General features: G+C 41.9%; 1 protein-coding gene across 4 annotated transcripts in view; it reads left to right on the top strand.

The window, feature by feature from the left end:
- Positions 1-15565, top strand: part of RNF145 (ring finger protein 145) — a 59985-nt gene extending 44420 nt beyond the window's left edge. For all 4 annotated transcript variants that reach the window (XM_066342126.1, XM_066342127.1, XM_066342128.1 and 1 more), the window contains exons 7-11: positions 3053-3193; positions 5902-6084; positions 10236-10383; positions 11392-11748; positions 13953-15565. In XM_066342126.1, coding sequence (XP_066198223.1) covers positions 3053-3193; positions 5902-6084; positions 10236-10383; positions 11392-11748; positions 13953-14339 — 1216 coding nt within the window. In that variant the 3' untranslated portion in view covers positions 14340-15565. The remainder of the gene's footprint in view (positions 1-3052; positions 3194-5901; positions 6085-10235; positions 10384-11391; positions 11749-13952) is intronic.
- The last annotated feature ends 4126 nt before the right edge of the window (positions 15566-19691 follow it).

The raw sequence follows: 19691 nt of genomic DNA, 5'->3' as shown, positions 1-19691 counted from the left end.
TGGAGCCTCTTCCTCAGGCGCTAAAAATGGCTCAGTTGCGAGCATGGGCCCCAGATGGGCAGGCCACCTGCTCCAGCAGGGGGTTGCTGGGTGGATCCTGGTTTTGGGGTGCATGTAGGAGTCTGTCTTTCTATCTCCCCTCCTCTCACTTGGAAAAGAAAGAAAAAAAGGGAGGGAGGAAGCGAAAGAGAGTGACAGGAGCATCTATCTGATCTTGTTTGTGTATTGACCCGGGATTGAACCAGCAACCTCTGCGCTTCGGGACAATGCTCAGACCAACTGAACTATCCAGCCAGGTGCTTTAATTTGGTTTTTAATAGAGAAGTTCATATATGGCTTTTGGATTAATTTGTATCTCTGCAAGCCCCTTTCTTTGGCTTTAAAAAATTTTTTTTTTTAATTTATTGACTTTAGAGAGAGAAGAAGGGAGAAAGAGAGACAGAAACATTAATCTGTTCCGGTATGTGCCCTGACCGGAGATCAAACCCGCTACCTTTGTGTATCAGATGATGCTTTAACCATCCGAGCCACCTGGCCAGGGCACTCTTTGGCCTTTTTGATGGTCCTGTGCGCCAGGTTATATTTGTGTTGCATAACTTTTTTTACAGAGAGGAGGATTGCAAGTTTACCAGAACACTGACTAAACAAACTAACAAAAAAGCACACACAAACTTACTGGAAAACAAAAAGAAGGCTCTTTTGTGGCTACAAAATAGAAACTAACATCAATAAAATGTCTCATTGACGAGAGAGGGGAAGAGAAAGTTTTATAAATTTCCCAAACTCTTTTCACTTCCCCAAAGCTAGGTAGAAACCTTATGTTTTCTTTAGTATGCTCTTTTTTGAAAAGAATAACACATTCTTCAGAAAAAATGTCCTCTTGAAAATATAATTAAATATTATTGTATGAGTATAAAAGATATGTCGAAATGTGGAGACAAAAATATCAATAGCATAGACCTTCAGTTAAAACTTTCAGATTAAAAAAAAACTTTCAGATTTTTCATTGAGGGCAAAGTAAGATTTTTAGTATTATTTTCAGCCATGATTTTTCAATTACTGACAATTTGTTTAAACTTGTTATATAATGATCTCTCTGAGAAAAAATATCAAACATTTCAGAAATTAGATTTGTAAGGATGGCATAAAATTGTTTATTCTTTTAGCTACCAGCCACCATGATTGGTAAATGCTTTCTTTCATAATATAAAATTATGTACATTGGTCAGCATAAAATTAGTTATTTTCACACAGACACTAGCTTGTGAGCAGATGTGTAGGTAGACAGCTGTGCAGCAGAAGCATGGACAGGTCTGGTGCCCCTGAATGAATTCTTCCTCCATCCAGTTCTTCACTGGAATTCTAAAACTGAAGATAACGAGTGCTTTGAACATTTCTTAGACGCTGTGTAAATGCTAAATCCAAATTATTTGTACGTAATGTTACGTATGTTTGCAAAATACTTGTTAATAAGTCAATATCTAATCCAGTCAGTGAAAGCAGTGAATGTATTTCCATAAAATATGAAAGTGTTTCCAAGCTTTTAGTGTTGTAAGGCCTTCCAGTTCTCCGTCTAAGTGGTCTTCATAGCAAACTTTTATGTTAAATATCAATATTAAAATTATTTTTAAATGGTGTTGGGCTAAATTCTTGGCTATGCTTTTGAAATAACACAGAATGAATTTATCTAAACCTAAATTAAACCTAAGTAAAATTAATTGTAAAGCACTAACAGTATGGAAAACACTGTTGATGTGAAAAGAGTCTGGGGGCTGCAAAGTCAACACAGTCCCTGCCTGATGGCAGTTTGGTCAAATAAGGAGTTTTGATTTGTAACCAGTGTAGCGCTGTCTGAACAATTTGAACAACCAACATTTTTCAGAAGGAACAATGGATAGCAATCCATATTTCTTCTGACTAGTACCAATATGTTAATTATGTGTTTCTTAAGGTGAATACCAGTACGTTAATTATGTGTTTCTTAAGGTGAAAAAGATTTAAGCCCTTAGAGTTTTAAAAATTTGAAGGAGATGCTAGATAAAGAAAAATAAAAAAGACTGTTTCAGATATGGTGCTGTGTACTGAGTAGTTGCCAAAGGATGTGAAAATGCAGGTTAGGATAATAATAAAAATGAATTTGAATTGTTAATAGTGCTTACAGCCCTGGCCAGTTGGCTCAGTGGTAGAGCGTCGGCCTGGCGTACAGGAGTCCTGGGTTTGATTCCTGGCCAGGGTACACAGGAGAAGCGCCCATCTGCTTCTCCACCCCTCCCCCTCTCCTTTCTCTCTGTCTCTCTCTTCCCCTCCCGCAGCCGAGGCTCCATTGGAGCAAAGTTGGCCCGGGCGCTGGGGATGGCTCTGTGGCCTCTGCCCCAGGCGCTAGAATGGCTCTGATTGCGGCAGAGCGACGCCCCCTGGTGAGCGTGCCGGGTAGATCCCGGTTGGGCGCATGTGGGAGTCTGTCTGGCTGCCTCCCTATTTCCAACTTCAGAAAAACAAAAACAAAATAGAGTGCTTAGGAGATGTTATCTTAAACTTTAACTTGGAGTGGGGTTTTTTTTGTTGTTTTTTTTTTGTATTTTTCTGAAGCTGGAAACGGGGAGGCAGTCAGACAGACTCCCGCATGCGCCCAACCGGGATCGACCTGGCACGCCCGCCAGGGGGCGATGCTCTGCGCATCTGGGGCGTCACTCTGTTGCGACCAGAGCCATTCTAGCGCCTGAGGCAGAGGCCACAGAGCCATCCTCACCGCCTGGGCCAACTTTGCTCCAATGGAGCCTCGGCTGCGGGAGGGGAAGAGAGAGACAAAGAGGAAGGAGGGGGGAGGGGTGGAGAAGCAGATGGGCGCTTCTCCTGTGTGCCCTGGCCGGGAATCGAACCCGGGACTTCCGTACGCCAGGCTGATGCTCTATATCACTGAGCCAACCGGCCAGGGCCTTGGAGTATTTTAATTAATGAGGATCAGATCAAGTTTGGTGGTCATTTCAAAGCTTCACATGTTTTTATTCCAAAGAGCAGACTTGAATCTGTGGACATTCTCCCTGTCTTCCAGTATCGCGGAATGCTGCAGCACCCCGTATTCCCTGCTGGGCTTGGTCTTCACAGTCTCCTTTGTGGCCTTGGGCGTTCTGACGCTCTGCAAGTTTTACCTGCAGGGTTACCGGGCTTTCATGAATGATCCTGCCATGAATCGGTATGTTCTTCACTCTGAGTATCTCTGTAAATTTAAATCTTACATATAACTTGAAAATTATTTTGTTGATGAGTTTTAGAGGAAATGGAATTTTTAGGAGGCTTGTTTTTGGAATGGTTGCGACATTTGGATTAAAATACTATGAAAAATAAATTTCCGTGCATAAAAGATGACTTTTATGTTATGTACATAGCAATGCATATCAGACACTTCCCTTTTCTAAATTGATTTTAGGGATTTTTGATAGCTTGTTTTTTCCCATTTGTTTTTCCCTGCTAAATCAGAGTTCTGTATTTGATACTTTCTTAAAGTTTTTTTTAATGTTTGAACATAATTTTGATACTGTTAGAAGTTTCGGAGAATGCACTAATGAGAGTGCAGAGTAATCTAGCGGTTATTAAATTACTGAGATCAGGTATTGGGAAACCCTATTTCTAGAACTTGTCATGATTTCTGTTCTCTTAATAAAGGAGTTTCATTTATAAATTTATATAACCTCTTAAACTACTTAAATTTTTATGGATTATTTCAGAATTAGTAGACGGTGAATATCTTGTAAATTGGGGAGGATTTTTTCTTTTTGGTGCATATTATTTTTTTGTGAAAGAAAATTAAAATTGTATGCTCCATAATCTTCCTGCAAGTTCAGCTAACACCTTTGTAATGGAAAAAAAAGGGGAGGACCAGAAAGAAAAATAATTCATTAATAAGTTTACAAAATTGATACCATTCAAAAAGTACAAAATTGAAAGTAACAACTTCCTCCCCCTACTTCCCATTTTCTCTCCCCAAAGGTAACAGTGATAGATGGTTATTTTAAAGTTTCTTTGTTTTTTTATATTTCCCCTTCTTACCCCTTTTTTAAAAATTTATTTTTTAGTTACAATTGACATGCAATATTCTATCAGTTTCAGTTGTACGAAATGATGTTTAGACACTTCCATTTGTTGTAAATGTAACAGTAAATCCGGTACCTATCTGCCCCCATACAGTCATTACAGTATTATCGACTATATCATACTTTACATCCTTGTGATTTGAAATTTCATATAAGGAAAAGTGCATATGTATTTATTTTTTTTGGTTCATTTCTGAATGGTTTATACACTGTTGTGCACCTTAATGTTTCACTTAGTATGTTTCAGTTAGTGTTTTTGTTGTTTTCTTTTGTATGTCTACACATATAGATACATCTTGTTCGTTTTGATGAAAGCATAGTATTCAAAAATATGGGTTTATCGCTCTTTTGCTATTCTTTTTTTTTTTTTGTATTTTTCTGAAGCTGGATACGGGGAGAGACAGACAGACTCCCGCATGCGCCTGACCGGGATCCACCCGGCATGCCCACCAGGGGCGAAGCTCTGCCCACCAGGGGGCGACGCTCTGCCCCTCCGGGGCGTTGCTCTGCCGCAACCAGAGCCACTCTAGCGCCTGGGGCAGAGGCCAAGGAGCCATCCCCAGCACCCGGGCCATCTTTGCTCCAATGGAGCCTCGGCTGCGGGAGTGGAAGAGAGAGACAGAGAGGAAGGAGGGGTGTGGGGGTGTGGAGAAGCAAATGGGCGCTTCTCCTGTGTGCCCTGGCCGGGAATCGAACCCGGGTCCCCCGCTCGCCAGGCCGATGCTCTACCGCTGAGCCAACCGGCCAGGTCCGCTCTTTTGCTATTAAAAACTAATGCTGTTATGAGTATCTTTATACATTTCTTTTGTTTTTAAACCCGTAATTAGGCAAATGTCAAACCAGCAAAGCTGAGAGAATAGTAAAATGAACTCCCATGTACCTGTCACTCATCTCTGGTAATGTGGGCAGTCTGTGTTACGCAGGCCCCATCAACTCCGCCCACCCTGTCTCCTCCTGCATAACCCCAGCTGCATTTGTCTCATGTAAATCCCAGATAGAATATCATTTTACCCATAAATATTTCCGTCTGTAAATCTCTTGAACAAATATAAGAATTACTTGACATCAAATAGGTAGTTGGTGTTCAGATTTACCTAATTATCTGAAATGTTTTAAACATTTTGTTTGGCTAACTGAAGAACCAAATAGGATCTACATTGCAATTGCTTGATATGTCTCTTAAGTCACTTTTAATATTTAGGTCCCTGCCCCCTCTGTATTTTTTTTTTTTCATTTTATTTGTTGAAGACACGAGAGAGACCTACTTCATTTATAAGTCTAGCTGTTACTGGTTGTATCTCCATGATGTTATATAATGTGTTCCATCATTCCCTGTATTTTCCTTGATGCATATATCTTAACTTTTGTAGTACATTCATAGGAAAATTATTTCCAGTAAGTTTAATGAATTGAAGGGTATGTTCATTTTAAATTTATTACCAATTTTTTCTCCAGAAAGGTTTTATCTTTTTATATCTTATGATATAAATAGATATAATTCAGTGGCTATCTAAGAATGGTAGAGTACTTTGCTCATCATCAGAGTCTTGTCAGGACACTTTAATTTTTCTTGGAAGTTGCTTTTTCTCTTTATTGTATGCTAAAGTTACAGCTATTACGTTTTGCACAGGTAGTGTTACATTATGACTGTCTCATATTACGTTGATGTTATATGATAAATTAAATTTCTGATCCTTTTTTTTTCTAATGATCACAAAATATGTAACAACAATCTAAACCGTTAGGTTATTTTCTGTTGGAATTAAATGTTATTCTGATTGTTTATTTTTCTGAAAATGTGTGCTTTTAGGGGCATGACAGAAGGAGTTACGCTGCTAATCCTGGCGGTGCAGACTGGTCTGATAGAACTGCAGGTGGTTCACCGGGCATTCCTGCTCAGCATTATCCTTTTCATCGTCGTCGCTTCCATCCTGCAGTCCATGCTGGAGATCGCAGACCCTATTGTTTTGGCGCTGGGAGCCTCTAGAGACAAGTAAGAAACTTTCTAAAAGAAATTTTTGTAATTTGCTTTGCACGGGTTTGTTGTCTGAAGACTTCGATAATGTTCAGAGGCAGGAAGTAGATGAATAGTTGGTATTAGCTTAAGTTAATAAGTTTACATTTTTTGTATTTCTTATATGGCTTGACTTCTTTGTTTTTCTCTCTCTCAAGATTCCTGTGGTTGAAAGTCACATCAAAGCTTATATACTACAAATACATTCTTCAGGGAAATTTAATGCTTTTTATATTTGTCCAGTTTTAGAATGAAAAACATAAAATTTAGTGTAGTAAATATAGCAGATAAATGTATGATTTTGTTCTGTGTCATGCCAAAGGAGAAAGCGCTGAGAGAAGTGTAAAGGAAAGACTGGGAGGCAGGCAGTGCTGGAGACGGGCGTGGATGGAGTAACTGCCTCTGACAGCCGTTTAGATGGCTGCCACTCACTGAGGGTACAGTGGGGCTCTGATACCTTATGGTACCGGATAAAATTAATAGCTGGGGTCATGTTCATCTCATGTAACAGACAAGTATTGTCAAATGTTTTTAATTGTGATTTTTTTTTAAAGAGAGACAGAAGGCGGGGAGGGGCAGACATTTATTGTTCCACTTAATTGTATGTTTATTGGTTACTTCCCACCCATATGTGCCCTGCCTGACTGGGGATCAAGCCCCACGCTTGGTGTTTTGGGATGATGCTCTAACCAGCTGAGCTAACAGTCCAGGGCCTACAGAATTTTTAAGGAATAAAAGTCAGATTATTATCTAGCTCTTTGAGATACTAATTTGGCTTATTTTTTATAGTTTATACAAGGATATTCTATAAGGAATTGCTTGAAGCATCTGATTTTATTGCTTCTTTGTTAGTGTTTAATGAGTAAGGGAGCAAGCAGTGTTTTAGGAGATAGAATTTTGACAGCAGATTTTAAAAACATTCCAAGTTAGCATTTTAATTACAGTTCATCAGATTTATCTTATCCCCCCTGAGAAACCTAAGGTTTCTTAGAAGTATTTAAGATGTTGAACTCAATGGTCAACTCATTTAATAGCCAAATTGGGTTGTTTTTCAAAGTTTCGGCAAGAGAAAGAAAAAAAGACATAATTCCACTGCCTTAAGATTTTTATTGAATTCTAACTGCTTAAATAAGGATATCGATGTATATATGTTTGTATATGTTTGTATACAAAGATTAGACATTAATTTAAAACTGTTTGCATAAGGTATATACTTTTCTGTATAGGGATATATGAATAAATACGGGGGTCCTCGGGTTATGACAGTCTCGACACATGATTCGAGTTTACCATGCTCATTCCCATAAAAGCTTAAAAAATTTGAGGCGTGACTGTTTTGGCTCATGTTGGTTGTCAGCACCCTTCTACAGACTGTGTGGGCGAGTTAATTCGGTTGCGTGCGGTGGAAGAATACGTAGTAACGCACATATGAGTAGGGGAGTTGCCGTCCCCCAGGACGCTTACCTACGCCAGTTTGGACTGTTAAAAGCGCAAGTGTTCCATTTATGTTAGGCTAGGTTGTATTTTGCCTTATATCAAAATTTGGGTGACATCACTGTCCTAGGAATGGAACTGTGTTGTAACCTGAGGACCCCCTGTATATGTTTGTGTACATATAAAAATATATTTCTACTTCTTAGAAATGGATTATAGCTTGGATTTGAAAAATACATTTAAAGTTGTAAGACAAATTATCCTACTGAAGAAAATGATTTATAATTTATCACCTAACATAGTATAATTACTGTTACAGTACTTTTTTCCTGCCTTCCATTCTTTAAGAAAATAAAATTGTTTTGAATCTCAAAGCAGAGCTACAGACAGGTTTATATTTGTCTCTTAACTTCTGATAATAGAAATGTTTGGCAAGAAATGATTTTCCAAAAAGTACCTAGTCTAGCTTTAATTTTACCATATTAATAATTCACTTTCTCCTCCTGCTTACTAATTATAGATAGTCCCACACAGTATAGCATTTAACTTTGTGTGTGGTCACTTTTCCTCCTGACTATATTATAGCTAAGAAGAATGTTTTATGCTACTTTTTTGTCTCTTTGAGGTGCTTTGTATAGATCTGAGAACCTATTACAAACGCTGGTATTTAATTAAAACAGCTTAGTTGTGTTACAGACATAACTTTAAACCGTTTTGGTTGAAATCCACATTTCCTTATAATGGTTTTAAATACTTTGTGTTCATGTTTTATAGGAAATCATTGAATAATAATTTTAAGTCTGATATTTAGGTTACAGAAATTGGAACTGAGTTTTGTTTTTAAGAGGGGAAAGCTGTCTGCGGCTCATGCCAGTTTCTTTCTAGACTTGTGATCACCGTGTTTAAAAAAACGTACTCTAACTTTGGCTTTTATTTGCCCAGGAAATGGAAGTATCTAGTATCTTTAATTTTCCCTCAATCCCTTGTGGGGGTAATGAGGCCCACCGTCACCTATCTGCTTATAAATTGGGTACATAGAGGAAGTAGTTTCATAAGTAACACTGTAGAAGGTAGAAATGACCCCTGTTTTTCTATTGCACACAAAGATTTTTCTAAGTTTTGCTTGGAGAACTTTGTTGGTGAGGATTTTTATATATTGATATTTTAAAAATTGGTATACAATCTGTCTTAAATTCATGTACATTTAAAGAACCATCTATTAAAACGTTGCAGTATATGAAGAGGTAAACAAAAGGGAAAGGTATTTCCTTTCTTCTTTGGCCCTGACTAGGGGGCTTTCTCTTCTGTGTTATTCCGTGTTAACAGCCAGTAGGGTTCCGGTGGAATCAGAAACTGAAATCTAAGTCTAAAAAGTCTCTTGCTTTGTTGCATGTTCTAGAAGCATAAAGTTCTACATACAACTATTCGCCTGTGAAATAATCATAACTTTTGTCCTGCTTATATCATAGGGCTTTGCACTTGGGTGGATTGATGGGTAGGTAAGAAAAGGTAGTAATAGTTGGAAAATAATTTGAAAAATATCAAACAGAAATAAATTTTCAAGTTATATTTGGCATGTCAAATAGATCTTTGCTTAGGAGGTGCTATATGAATAAGGGGTTATCGTTCTCTTTTCAAGGAGTTTAAATTTGGTCAGTAAGACTGTGTTTACACACATACTTTTTTTGATAATAAATAAAAATATAAGTGGCAATGGTTAGAGATAAAATATAAACAAATATAGGTTCTACATAAATATTTATATAATTGATACTATAATTTAGTGTGTGACTGGAACGGGTAGTAAGAATTCTGAGAGGGTAGATGATTTGTTTGTAAAATATACATATATTGTTTATAAATATATATGTTAATATATTTGTTTAGCTTGAGTTAGCTTAAAGGACTTAGAAAAAAATATTGGAGTGGAGGCTTGTGTTTTTCTGGGAGCACAGTTAATTAACCATATTTGCTTATAGTGAAGAAAGATACTGACAAGCTTAGACCAAAAATTGCGTGTGGAGGACCTCAAATACCAGGCTAAGGAGTTTAGAACAGGTGTTGACAATATTCTAGTAGAGCCTTAGAAGGATTAATATCTGGCTGGCAGTGTCTAGGATAGACACTTCCTCTGGGGAGAAAGACCAGCTAGTAGTTCTTACAACACAGTGGTTCATAGTTTTTCCCCAACCTCAGCAGATGTGAAGGTTAATATACCTGTGTGTCAGAGAGCATCCTTCTTACTGACCCCACATTCATAGGAGCAGAGATTTTCATGGCAGGGTGGAGCAGGTGGGGAGACGGTAGCATATGACTTAAGAACACAGGTCACTGTTAAAATTGTTATTTAATGCTACAGGAGTCTGAAATTGCTTTCAAATAGCCAGGACTGGGAATGAAACTGAAAGCAAACAATTGAGAAAAAAAAGAGTTGATGGTATTTGGCAGCTGACTGAGTGCGGAGACCAGGAGAAAAGGAATGAGTTGGCTGTCGTGGAAACCCCAGGCCTCCGCCATGACTTGCTCCGAGCTCTAGTGCAGCGGCCCAGTACAGCAAGGGGAGTTCAGGACAGTATTTATAAAGTTAAGCGTGATAGACAGCCATTCGTTGGTAATGTAATGGTTGTACATGGTTGGTAATGTAATATAATGTACTAGGTAACAGTCCCTTTAAAAGAATACTTTTCTTTCTCTAGGAGTTTATGGAAACACTTCCGTGCTGTGAGCCTTTGTTTGTTTTTACTGATATTCCCTGCTTACATGGCTTACATGATTTGCCAGTTTTTCCACATGGATTTTTGGCTGCTTATCATTATTTCCAGCAGCATTCTCACCTCTCTGCAGGTAAGCCTGGGATCAACTGTATACAATAACTCCTTTTATTTTTCCTTCCAGAAAAGGAATTGAACTTGGTCAGAATTGATGATTATAAGTGGCCTATTTAGGTGATTACTTCCCACCCTCTTTACTAGAATATGCTACATTTATTTGAGCATAGGAGTTTGAAGGTAGGTTATTAAAATACTAGACCTGTCTTGTCACTGTATTATTTTTTATCAAGGTAATTAAACTTTGTAATTTCTCTTTTCAAAATGGTATGAAGCAGAGCTGTCATGTAAATTGTAAATTGATGAAGTAAATATAAAATATTAAAAGATTTTAACATAGCTCGGTAGTGAGCATGGCCCGCGATGGGTCGAGCATCAGCCCCAGATGGGGGCTGCCGGGAGTGTCCTGGTCGGGCGCATGCGGGAGTCCGTCTCTCTGTCTCCCCTCCTCTCACTTGGAAAGTGGGGGAAAAACGAGTTTAGCATTTGTTTGAAGCATCTTTTTTTAGTAAGTACCCATTCAGAAATATCTGTAGCTTCATGATGTATATAAATCTCTGACTTACACACATAGACACAATATTGTCCTGCAAATAATAAGCTTATTGTAACTTGAATGTGGATCTTTGTTGCCTGATCTATAAAAGGAAAAGAAAATGTAGCACTGCCAGTAAAGATTTATTCATTGCTCCTTGTAGAAGTAACAGATCTCTCAACGTTGGGGGAAATGTCTGGCTATAGAATTGGGAAAATTCAGGTAGAGTTTTTACGGGTTTGGTTACCTGGGAAGAGTCAGAGGAAACTAATTACTAATCAGAATCATTTTAGGGAAGTTATTTCTCAGTATATGGTGTCCCAGTATCTAACACCTGGATTACTGAGCTTACCCACATTTTATACCACCGTCTTCTCTGGATACGAATATGGCATCCTAAAAGTATTAGGAATGTGTTAATGTTTGAAGTCTATGAAAAATCTTTGTTAGTGATCATATTGTTTTAATAAACGTGCTTTTTTCTTTCAGGTTCTGGGAACACTTTTTATTTATGTTTTATTTATGGTTGAGGAATTCAGAAAAGAACCAGTAGAGAACATGGATGATGTCATCTACTACGTGAACGGCACGTACCGCCTGCTGGAGTTTCTGGTGGCGCTTTGTGTGGTGGCCTATGGCGTCTCAGAGACTGTCTTCGGAGAATGGACAGTAATGGGCTCGATGATCATCTTCATTCATTCCTACTACAACGTGTGGCTCCGGGCCCAGCTGGGGTGGAAGAGCTTCCTTCTCCGCAGGGACGCTGTGAACAAGATCAAGTCCTTACCGCTTGCTACGGAAGAGCAGCTTGAGAAACACAATGATATCTGTGCCATCTGTTATCAGGTAAGTTGCACAGTACAGATCCATTCGGGTGGGCCATACAGTGTCCCTGGGGACTTTCACCACATTAACCAGATTCAAGTTAAGTTCCCAGCAAGAATTATGTTCTGAGTATGAAGAAAGTGGGCCTCAGAAGTTAATTAGGCCTGATAAAATAGTTCCATTTTATTTCTAAATTAAGTTTTTTATTTAGTCCCTTGAATTCTAATATATTGTTATTTTCAACATTATTGCTCACCCATAAATAAAGGAAAAACAGGTCAGGTGCATTTTATATTTTACTCCTGAATACATTTATCCACACGTATATATGCCCTATCAAATATATACTGTCACTCAGGAGTCGGCAGCTTCTGAAAAGTGGTGTGCCACGATTCTGCCTCTCCCTCCTGGCATTCCCGGGGTGGGGGAAGGGTGTTGTGTGTGCAGGTGGAGGAGTGGAGGATGTGCTTGCTTGTGGGTCGTGAGGATCTGCAGTATGGTAGGAGCCTCTGTGTGTGGAGTGGGGCGGGGCATACGGCAGAGACAACCCAATGGGATGCCATTGCCATTGGCCTGCCTGTGGCACACATGCCGTAGGTCGCTGATGATTGCCTTCTGTTAAAAATCAAAGGATGGTATTTAAATCAGCTTGAAAATATAACACCAGAAAACAGGCCTAGCGTTTAGTTATCGGTCACCTGTGTAAGGGCGGTTGAGGGGCAGCTTGTACGCTGAGCTGTACCGTTGGAAGTCAGGCAGAAATGACGGCACCAGCGGGAGCTGTTCCACCGAGCTCGCTCCTGGAGTGTGGCCGGGGACAGAGCCCCAGAGTCAGGGAGTTACAGGCAGTGTTCTCCCTCTCGGGCGGCTTGAGAGTTCAGGGAGGGTGTGTGTATAGTTGTGTGTGTTTAAGACCACCTGGAATAAGAATTTTTTTCTAAGAGTACAGTGCAGTTACTACTTTTTATTCTTATTAGAACATCCTTTTGGGTACTGGCAAAATAATATCAATATTTTTCAGGTTGTGTTTGCATCTCGGGGGACTGAAGCGTGCATTGTAGGTTCCCCCGAGTGACGTGGTCCTTGTTTTAGTTCCAGCGTCTGGGTGCTCGGTGCCCTGTTGTATGCAGGACAGAGCACAGCAGTGAGAGATTGGGGGCACTTCGGCTTCAGCAGCCTGTACCTAAATAATCCGGCTTTGGGATTTCGGTCCTCTCTTTGTACTTCCTGTTGTCACATCACTTTTTCTGAGGTGCTTGAACTACCTGCCGATCCCACGCAGAAAGTGGAAGTCAAGCTGCTTCCGTCCCAGCGGGCTGCTTTTCCTTGGATGGCTTTCTGCTTAGAACTTGACTCCCAGGTGTTACCAGCTCTTGGCAAGGAATTTCTGCGATAGCCACAGCTCCTTGTTTGGGGACTATAAGCAAAATTAGTGGTCAAGTTATCAAATATATAATCTTAAATTTAGACTTCATACCCTCGGCCTTTCCTCCCTAAATATATCTTAAGCGAGGAGTATTAATGCAAAGTATACCACATCATATTCCAGTGGTTGACAACTAGAATGTGCATAGAAGTCACATGGTGGCTTGCTGTAACTGTAGATTTGTAACTGCCACCCTCAGCTGTCCTGATTCAGTTGTCGGCATCTGGCCCAAGAACTTGCATGGTTAACAAGCACTCGGGTGAGTCTGGTGCAAGTTGAGAAACACTGGTTTATACCGACCATATCTTAAAAACTGGACATATACGTTAAAATTGAAATTGCCACTTCCTTGCCAACACCCTGGTGTTTTGTGGCTGATTTTGTCTCCTTGCCAATAATCTCATCCTGGAATAATCTGCTCAAGTGTGAGAAGTCCTGCATCAGGTTCTCTGAGGTTCTCATCCTCATGCCGGGCCGCTGGAGACCCAGGAATCACTGCTGCAGGTGTGACCCTCACGGTTCATGCAGTCAGACCCCAGTTAAAGAGCTCATTTCTTCCTCAGTTTTGTTATTTATTTATTTTTTAAAATTAGTTAGCTAGTGGTTCTTGCATTAGTTGTATAAAGGCGGGGGTGGGAGTGTCTCTGATGGCAAGAGGATCATTACTAAAATCTAAAATAAGTTTTATTCTAAGATCTGCATTATCAGTTTTCTTTGGGGAATTTGTGGAAAAGAAATGTCGCAGCTTGAACTTTTGGGGATACCAGCACTGACTGCGGTTTCCCTGTCTCCTCTTTAGGACATGAAATCTGCTGTGATCACACCTTGCAGCCACTTCTTCCATGCAGGCTGCCTGAAGAAATGGCTGTACGTCCAGGAGACCTGCCCTCTGTGCCACTGCCACCTCAAAAACTCCTCCCAGCCGCCAGGGTTGGGGACGGAGCCGGCTCCACAGCCTCCTGCTAGAGCCGGGCAAAACGGCGCGGTTCAGGAAGGGACCGAACCCCCAGGTCAGGAGCCTCCTCGTGGGACCGGGATGCACGAAGGTTCCAGGGACAGTGATGAGTGCGTTGCCAGCAGATCAGATAGCCAGGAAGGGACTTGTGAGCCCGACAAGTGTCCTCTCAGTGCAGAAGAGGAAGCACGTCCCACGGAGGTCAGCCCGGGGCAGGAGCAGGAGGAGTGACGCTGTGTGTCCTCTGGAGGGGACGGTGACTCCCAGTGGGATCTGTGCTCAGATGTGAGGAGCGGATGTGGGAAGCGATTAGGTAGGAAACGACATTCCAAGAATCTAATCCAGGAAGTGCTCTCAGTGGAGACCACGTGCTCTCATGCCCTTGACATTGTGGGAGAAATTTTGCAATGTATGCGAATCAAAATGTATTTATATACCCTATGCTGATGTGTTGTAGAGGTTTGCCAAGGAAATTCAACCTCCACAACTTCAGAAGCTGCCCCTGGTTTGTAAGGGATAAATAAAATCCGATGTGAGTGTTGGAGAGGGGCTCAGGGAAGGACGGGGACGGAGCCCAAGGACGGCCCGGGAGGAAGCCGGCGGAAGGGGAACCGGCACTGCCCTTCCCGTGGGACAGGATCCTGGTTACAGACACGGAGTGGCCCCTTCCGCCACCCCCTCGCCCCAGCCGACTGGAACTCGGTCTGGGGAGTACTGAGTTTTGTACAGCCCTGATTGAAATCAAAGATATAAAAGTATTGATTGTATTCCGAGATTGAAATACGCTCATACTCGGTATGTGCTTTCGGGGAGGGGCGGGCGGGCACTTGGGCCTTGTGGGTGCATTCACATACTCTGAGACTCCTGCACTTTCTCAGGGAGTCTTCAATATTTTGTGTATATGGAACTTTTGTTAATATGTTTTATGCACTGTTGGCTGCGTGAAGTACACTAAAGCGCTAATGAACACTTTGGGGTCCACGTTAGTGTAGGAGACCAAAGTGGGAAGAGCTTTAGGGTGCTGATAGAGGCCCAGTGTGTTTTCAATGCTGTGTAATGTTTAATTCTTGCAACTGAATCAAAACGGTTTGAAATTATGGCAATATTTGCACTTTGGGAATGAGTACTTAACTGTATGATCACACTCTGCAAATGCCACTTTTAAAGCTGTTAATAGACTTTGCACCTTTTCTTTGACAAGGATGTGTCATATTTAAATTTTTACATTCATCATGGCTACAGGTAGAACTGGGGAGGGGGGAATGTAATTTTTTATGAGACTTTTGATATGAAAAGAAACTAGTCATTTATTTATACAATAGGCTTGGCTCAAAAAAGTGTTTTTCAGACTTGGTATTCCTAATGTGGGATGTGACTTTATTTTATTTTTAGTAGCAAATTTGGATGTAGACTGACAGACATAGCTGAATGTCTTAATAAATTTAAATTTGAAGATATGTCTATTTTTCCTGTGATTATTATTATAAAGTGTTTTGTTGGAATTCTGTCCTTAGGTTTTCTGTAAGCTTTTCCGTCCAGCTGGGCCTCTTTGGTCTTGCTCCCTGTCTGCAATATGCTCTGTAGGTGAGAAAACTCTTCGCTGGAAACTTCTACACCAGGGGTCGCAGACCCCGCTCTACACCAGAAACACCTGGGAAGCTTTTTATTTTGTTTAATTACACATTTTTTAACCCTCTTCAGACCCATCAGATCAGCTTTTGGGGCAGCTCGAGAGCATACATTTCAGAGCTTCCTGGGTGGTTTGACCCAACTAGCTCGACACCAGCACAGTTTCAGGTTCGGAAGAGAAGTGGCGAGCCTAGAGCGCCTCCCCCTGGTGGAGCTGGGCGTTCCGCAGCAGCCTCTGCTGAGCCAGGTTCGGCAGGGGACAGAGCAGGCGGCTCCGTCTGCTGGTCGTCAGGCTGTTGTCCAGGACCTAGCCGTGATCTCTTGATTTAAAACTGATTTTCAGCTTTTCTGTAAAAGGTCCATATTCAGATATTTAATGTCTTGGTGCCTTGTTTGAAGGAATTAAAATCGCAGATGAAGTTGGAATCATTCGTGGTATGGTAAAATTGGCTAGTCTTAGCATCATTTATACTTCTGACCAAAGGACTCTCATGTAGACTTGAGGAAAAGTATTCAGGTGTTTCAGTAAAAAGTAGGAGATATCTTTGGCACCAAGATTCACTTTATAATACAGTCTTTTTTTTTTTTTCATTTTTCTGAAGCTGGAAACCGGGAGAGACAGTCAGACAGACTCCCGCATGCGCCCGACCGGGATCCACCCGGCACGCCCACCAGGGGCGACGCTCTGCCCCTCCGGGGCGTCGCTCTGCTGCGACCAGAGCCACTCTAGCGTGTGGGGCAGAGGCCAAGGAGCCATCCCCAGCGCCCGGGCCATCTTTGCTCCAATGGAGCCTTGGCTGCAGGAGGGGAAGAGAGAGACAGAGAGGAAGGAGAGGGGGGGAGAAGCAAATGGACGCTTCTCCTATGTGCCCTGGCCGGGAATCGAACCCGGGTCCCCTGCACGCCAGGCTGACGCTCTACCGCTGAGCCAACCGGCCAGGGCCCATAATACAGTCTTTTACCTCCTAATAACACAGAGACCCCAGCTCGACCGGCCAAGTCGCAGGAGCCTCTCAGGTCGGCAGCCAGGTGGACAAGTAACAGTCCGTTGATGTCTATCCTGCTGTCTCAGTCAGGAGAGCTGTCTTACGCGGCAGTAATGAACCCTCAAGATCTCGGTGGGTTTCAAACGGCAAAGGTTCATGCCTCGCACACATTGCGTATGTGTCTGTTTGCTTTGGAGCAGACACTCGGGGATCGAGGCGGATGGGACAGCCACTGCCTTGCAGCTTCCTGAAAAGGAAAGGGCTCTGGAAGCTGTTCATCAGCAACGACATGCTCCTCTCAGCGGCGGGTGCCTGGACCTCCTGCTCGGCACCCCGTCCGTGGCCAGCCCTGTGGAGGGTGTGGAACTTCAGTCTTCCTCCTGTGGCCTAGAAAGAACGTCCGTACTAGCAGTGCTGATGACTTACCACACACACCTCACCTCAGGGGAGGCAACTCGTCATGTTATTTACATTGAATTGAAATTTGGGAGCATGTCCGTGAATGGTTCAAAATATACTCGTTGGGAACCTCCAGTTTGGTTTATTTCTGGTTCTAATATTGCCGGGATGGTAGGATTGTATCGTGCCATCTGTCTTACATTTCTGCTTTCCAGCCATTTTTGTAAATAGTTTGCAATGCACGGCCCATCTTTGGACCTACGAAGATTAAGATTTCACCACCTAATTTGTATTCCTGAGAAAACAAGGAGCTGAGATTAGATCTCCCTTCTTAGTCAAATTAAGTGAGAAAGTAGCATTCCTTATGGGCCCTCTTCAGAGCTGCTTTTCCTGGCCACTGCAGGATTCCACTATTTGTCAGACAGTGTGTGTGTATTTTTTGCCCATGATCACTTTTCTCTTAAAATTTTTTTATCCCCTTATGAATTTGGACATCAAAGTTGGTACTGAGCAATCTAAATCCTCATGCTAGTAATCAGTGTATTACTTCCAGTTTGCATTGTTTTCATTTTATGAAACGCCCTCTAGTCTAAACCATGCTGTTTTTTTTGCACAGGATGTCTCTAGAGGTCTGGTTTTCAAACATTGGACCTCACTGGGGTCCCTCCTTAGTGCCTCTGTTTTCTCTGAAGTATATCTTGTTTCCATGAGCGATTTCTACCTAAACACTGCTTTCCCAAAAGGTTTTGACATTGTGTCAAATTAGGAATATAATTAGTTAATAGAAAAGGAGAAAACTTGCAGTTTCAAGGTTGAAAAGGGGAGGCTTTTTCTATGGCTGTGGTAATGGGACAAGAGCCTTACCGAGATGTAAGTATTAATAAATTATGTGCCAATTTTGGGGGGTGGGGGAACCTTTCAAAATTAGTTTTATACTCCAGTTGCTTCTATTCTGGCTTTCATGAAAACAGATTTTTAAATAGATTCTAGAATTGAAGAGAAATTTTAGAACATGGCCAGTTGAAAGTAGGAATGACAAAGTTTCAATTATTTTTTTTCTAATGCTGCATGATTTTTTAAATACTTTAAAAAAAATCATTTTTAACACTGCTGATTATTTGCAAAGTATTTACAAAGAATAAAAATCGCACTTTGGGAATTAGTCTTTACAAGTTATTTTTCTATTTGGTGATAGCAAACCCCCCCCCCCCCCGGGCAAGCATGCCCATGCACCCACAGTCATTTCACCTCTAATTTTTAAAGTTGACTTTCTATTATTTGGTTTCTGAAATTCAAATGCATTCCAAACAATGTGGTGCATCGTCAGTTAAGGCACACCTGTTTCTCCCACCGCTGGAGGCAGAGAGTGCTATGATTTTAAAAATAGGGTTCTGTCTCAATAGGTAGTACTTGCTTAGAAAAGAGTAAAAAATGCTAAGAGCTGCTTATGGAACTCATCATTCTGGTGGCCACTCAGGAAAACGCTTCAGTCATCTCCAATGGACTCGACAGTCGGATGCAGTATGTGGACAGGTTGGGTGTCAAGGTAGGACATTACTGGGGAAGACAGCAAACCCTGCTGTTCACCACACCATTGGTGTCCTCTTCCTCTTCCCTGCTCTTCCCAACTCCGATGTGGGCATTCTTTTTCTAACCTATTTTTCAGGAATGTTGGCTGGCTTAACCCTTCATCTCCCTCCCTCCCTCCCTCCCTCCCTTCCTTTCTTTCATTTTTCTGAAGTGAGAAGCAGGGAGGCCCAGAGACAGATTCCCACATGCGCCCGACCAGGTTCCACCCGGCATACCCACTAGGGGGCAATGCTCTGCCCATCTGGGGTATTGTTCCATTGCAACTGGAGCCATTCTAGCTCCTGAGGCAGAGGCCATGGAGCCATTCTCAGTGCCCGGGCCAACTTTGCTCCAATGGAGCCTTGGCTGCTGGAGGGGAAGAGAGAGACAGAGAGGAAGGAGAGGGGGAGGGGTGGAGAAGCAGATGGTTGCTTTACCTTTGTGCCCTGGCTGGGAATCAAACCTGGGACTTCCACACGCTGGGCCGATGCTCTACCACTAAGCCAGTCAGCCAGGGCTTCTTTCTATTCTTAATAGATAACTAGCAACTCCTGGTTTTTCTCTTGTTTTATCTATCTCTTAAGGTATGGCTTCCACGAAGGTAGAAGAAAGAAATCCTGAGCCAATTCTAGATGGAATATTCTATTTCTTTCCAAACGGGGACTTGCTAGACTGAAGTCACACCTGCCCGTTCTCCTCTGACAAGCCTTTAGCAGCCCCCTGGGACTTAGGAACCCAGGCGGCAGGAGGAGGAGCCTGGACTAGAGGCAGGAGCTCTGGTCTCTGCTTTTTACTCCCTTTCAAGCTGTGTGGTCCTTGGCTAGCCTTTGTTTGTCTGGGCTTCAACCTCATCTGGGAAAACGATCTTGGAAAGGATCAGTCTGCTCAAGATTTTGCCCGTCTGTATTTATCTTTACCCCTGACCGAGCGATGAGCCTCAGAGGTATCTTACGTGCTATGCAAACATTAAACTTAACTCATGTGACATGTACGCTGTGTT

The sequence above is a fragment of the Saccopteryx leptura genome, chromosome 6, assembly GCF_036850995.1.
Source record: "Saccopteryx leptura isolate mSacLep1 chromosome 6, mSacLep1_pri_phased_curated, whole genome shotgun sequence".
Taxonomy (NCBI): domain Eukaryota; kingdom Metazoa; phylum Chordata; class Mammalia; order Chiroptera; family Emballonuridae; genus Saccopteryx; species Saccopteryx leptura.
Note: the sequence above shows the minus strand (reverse complement) of the source record. Positions and strands in the feature narration are given on the sequence as shown.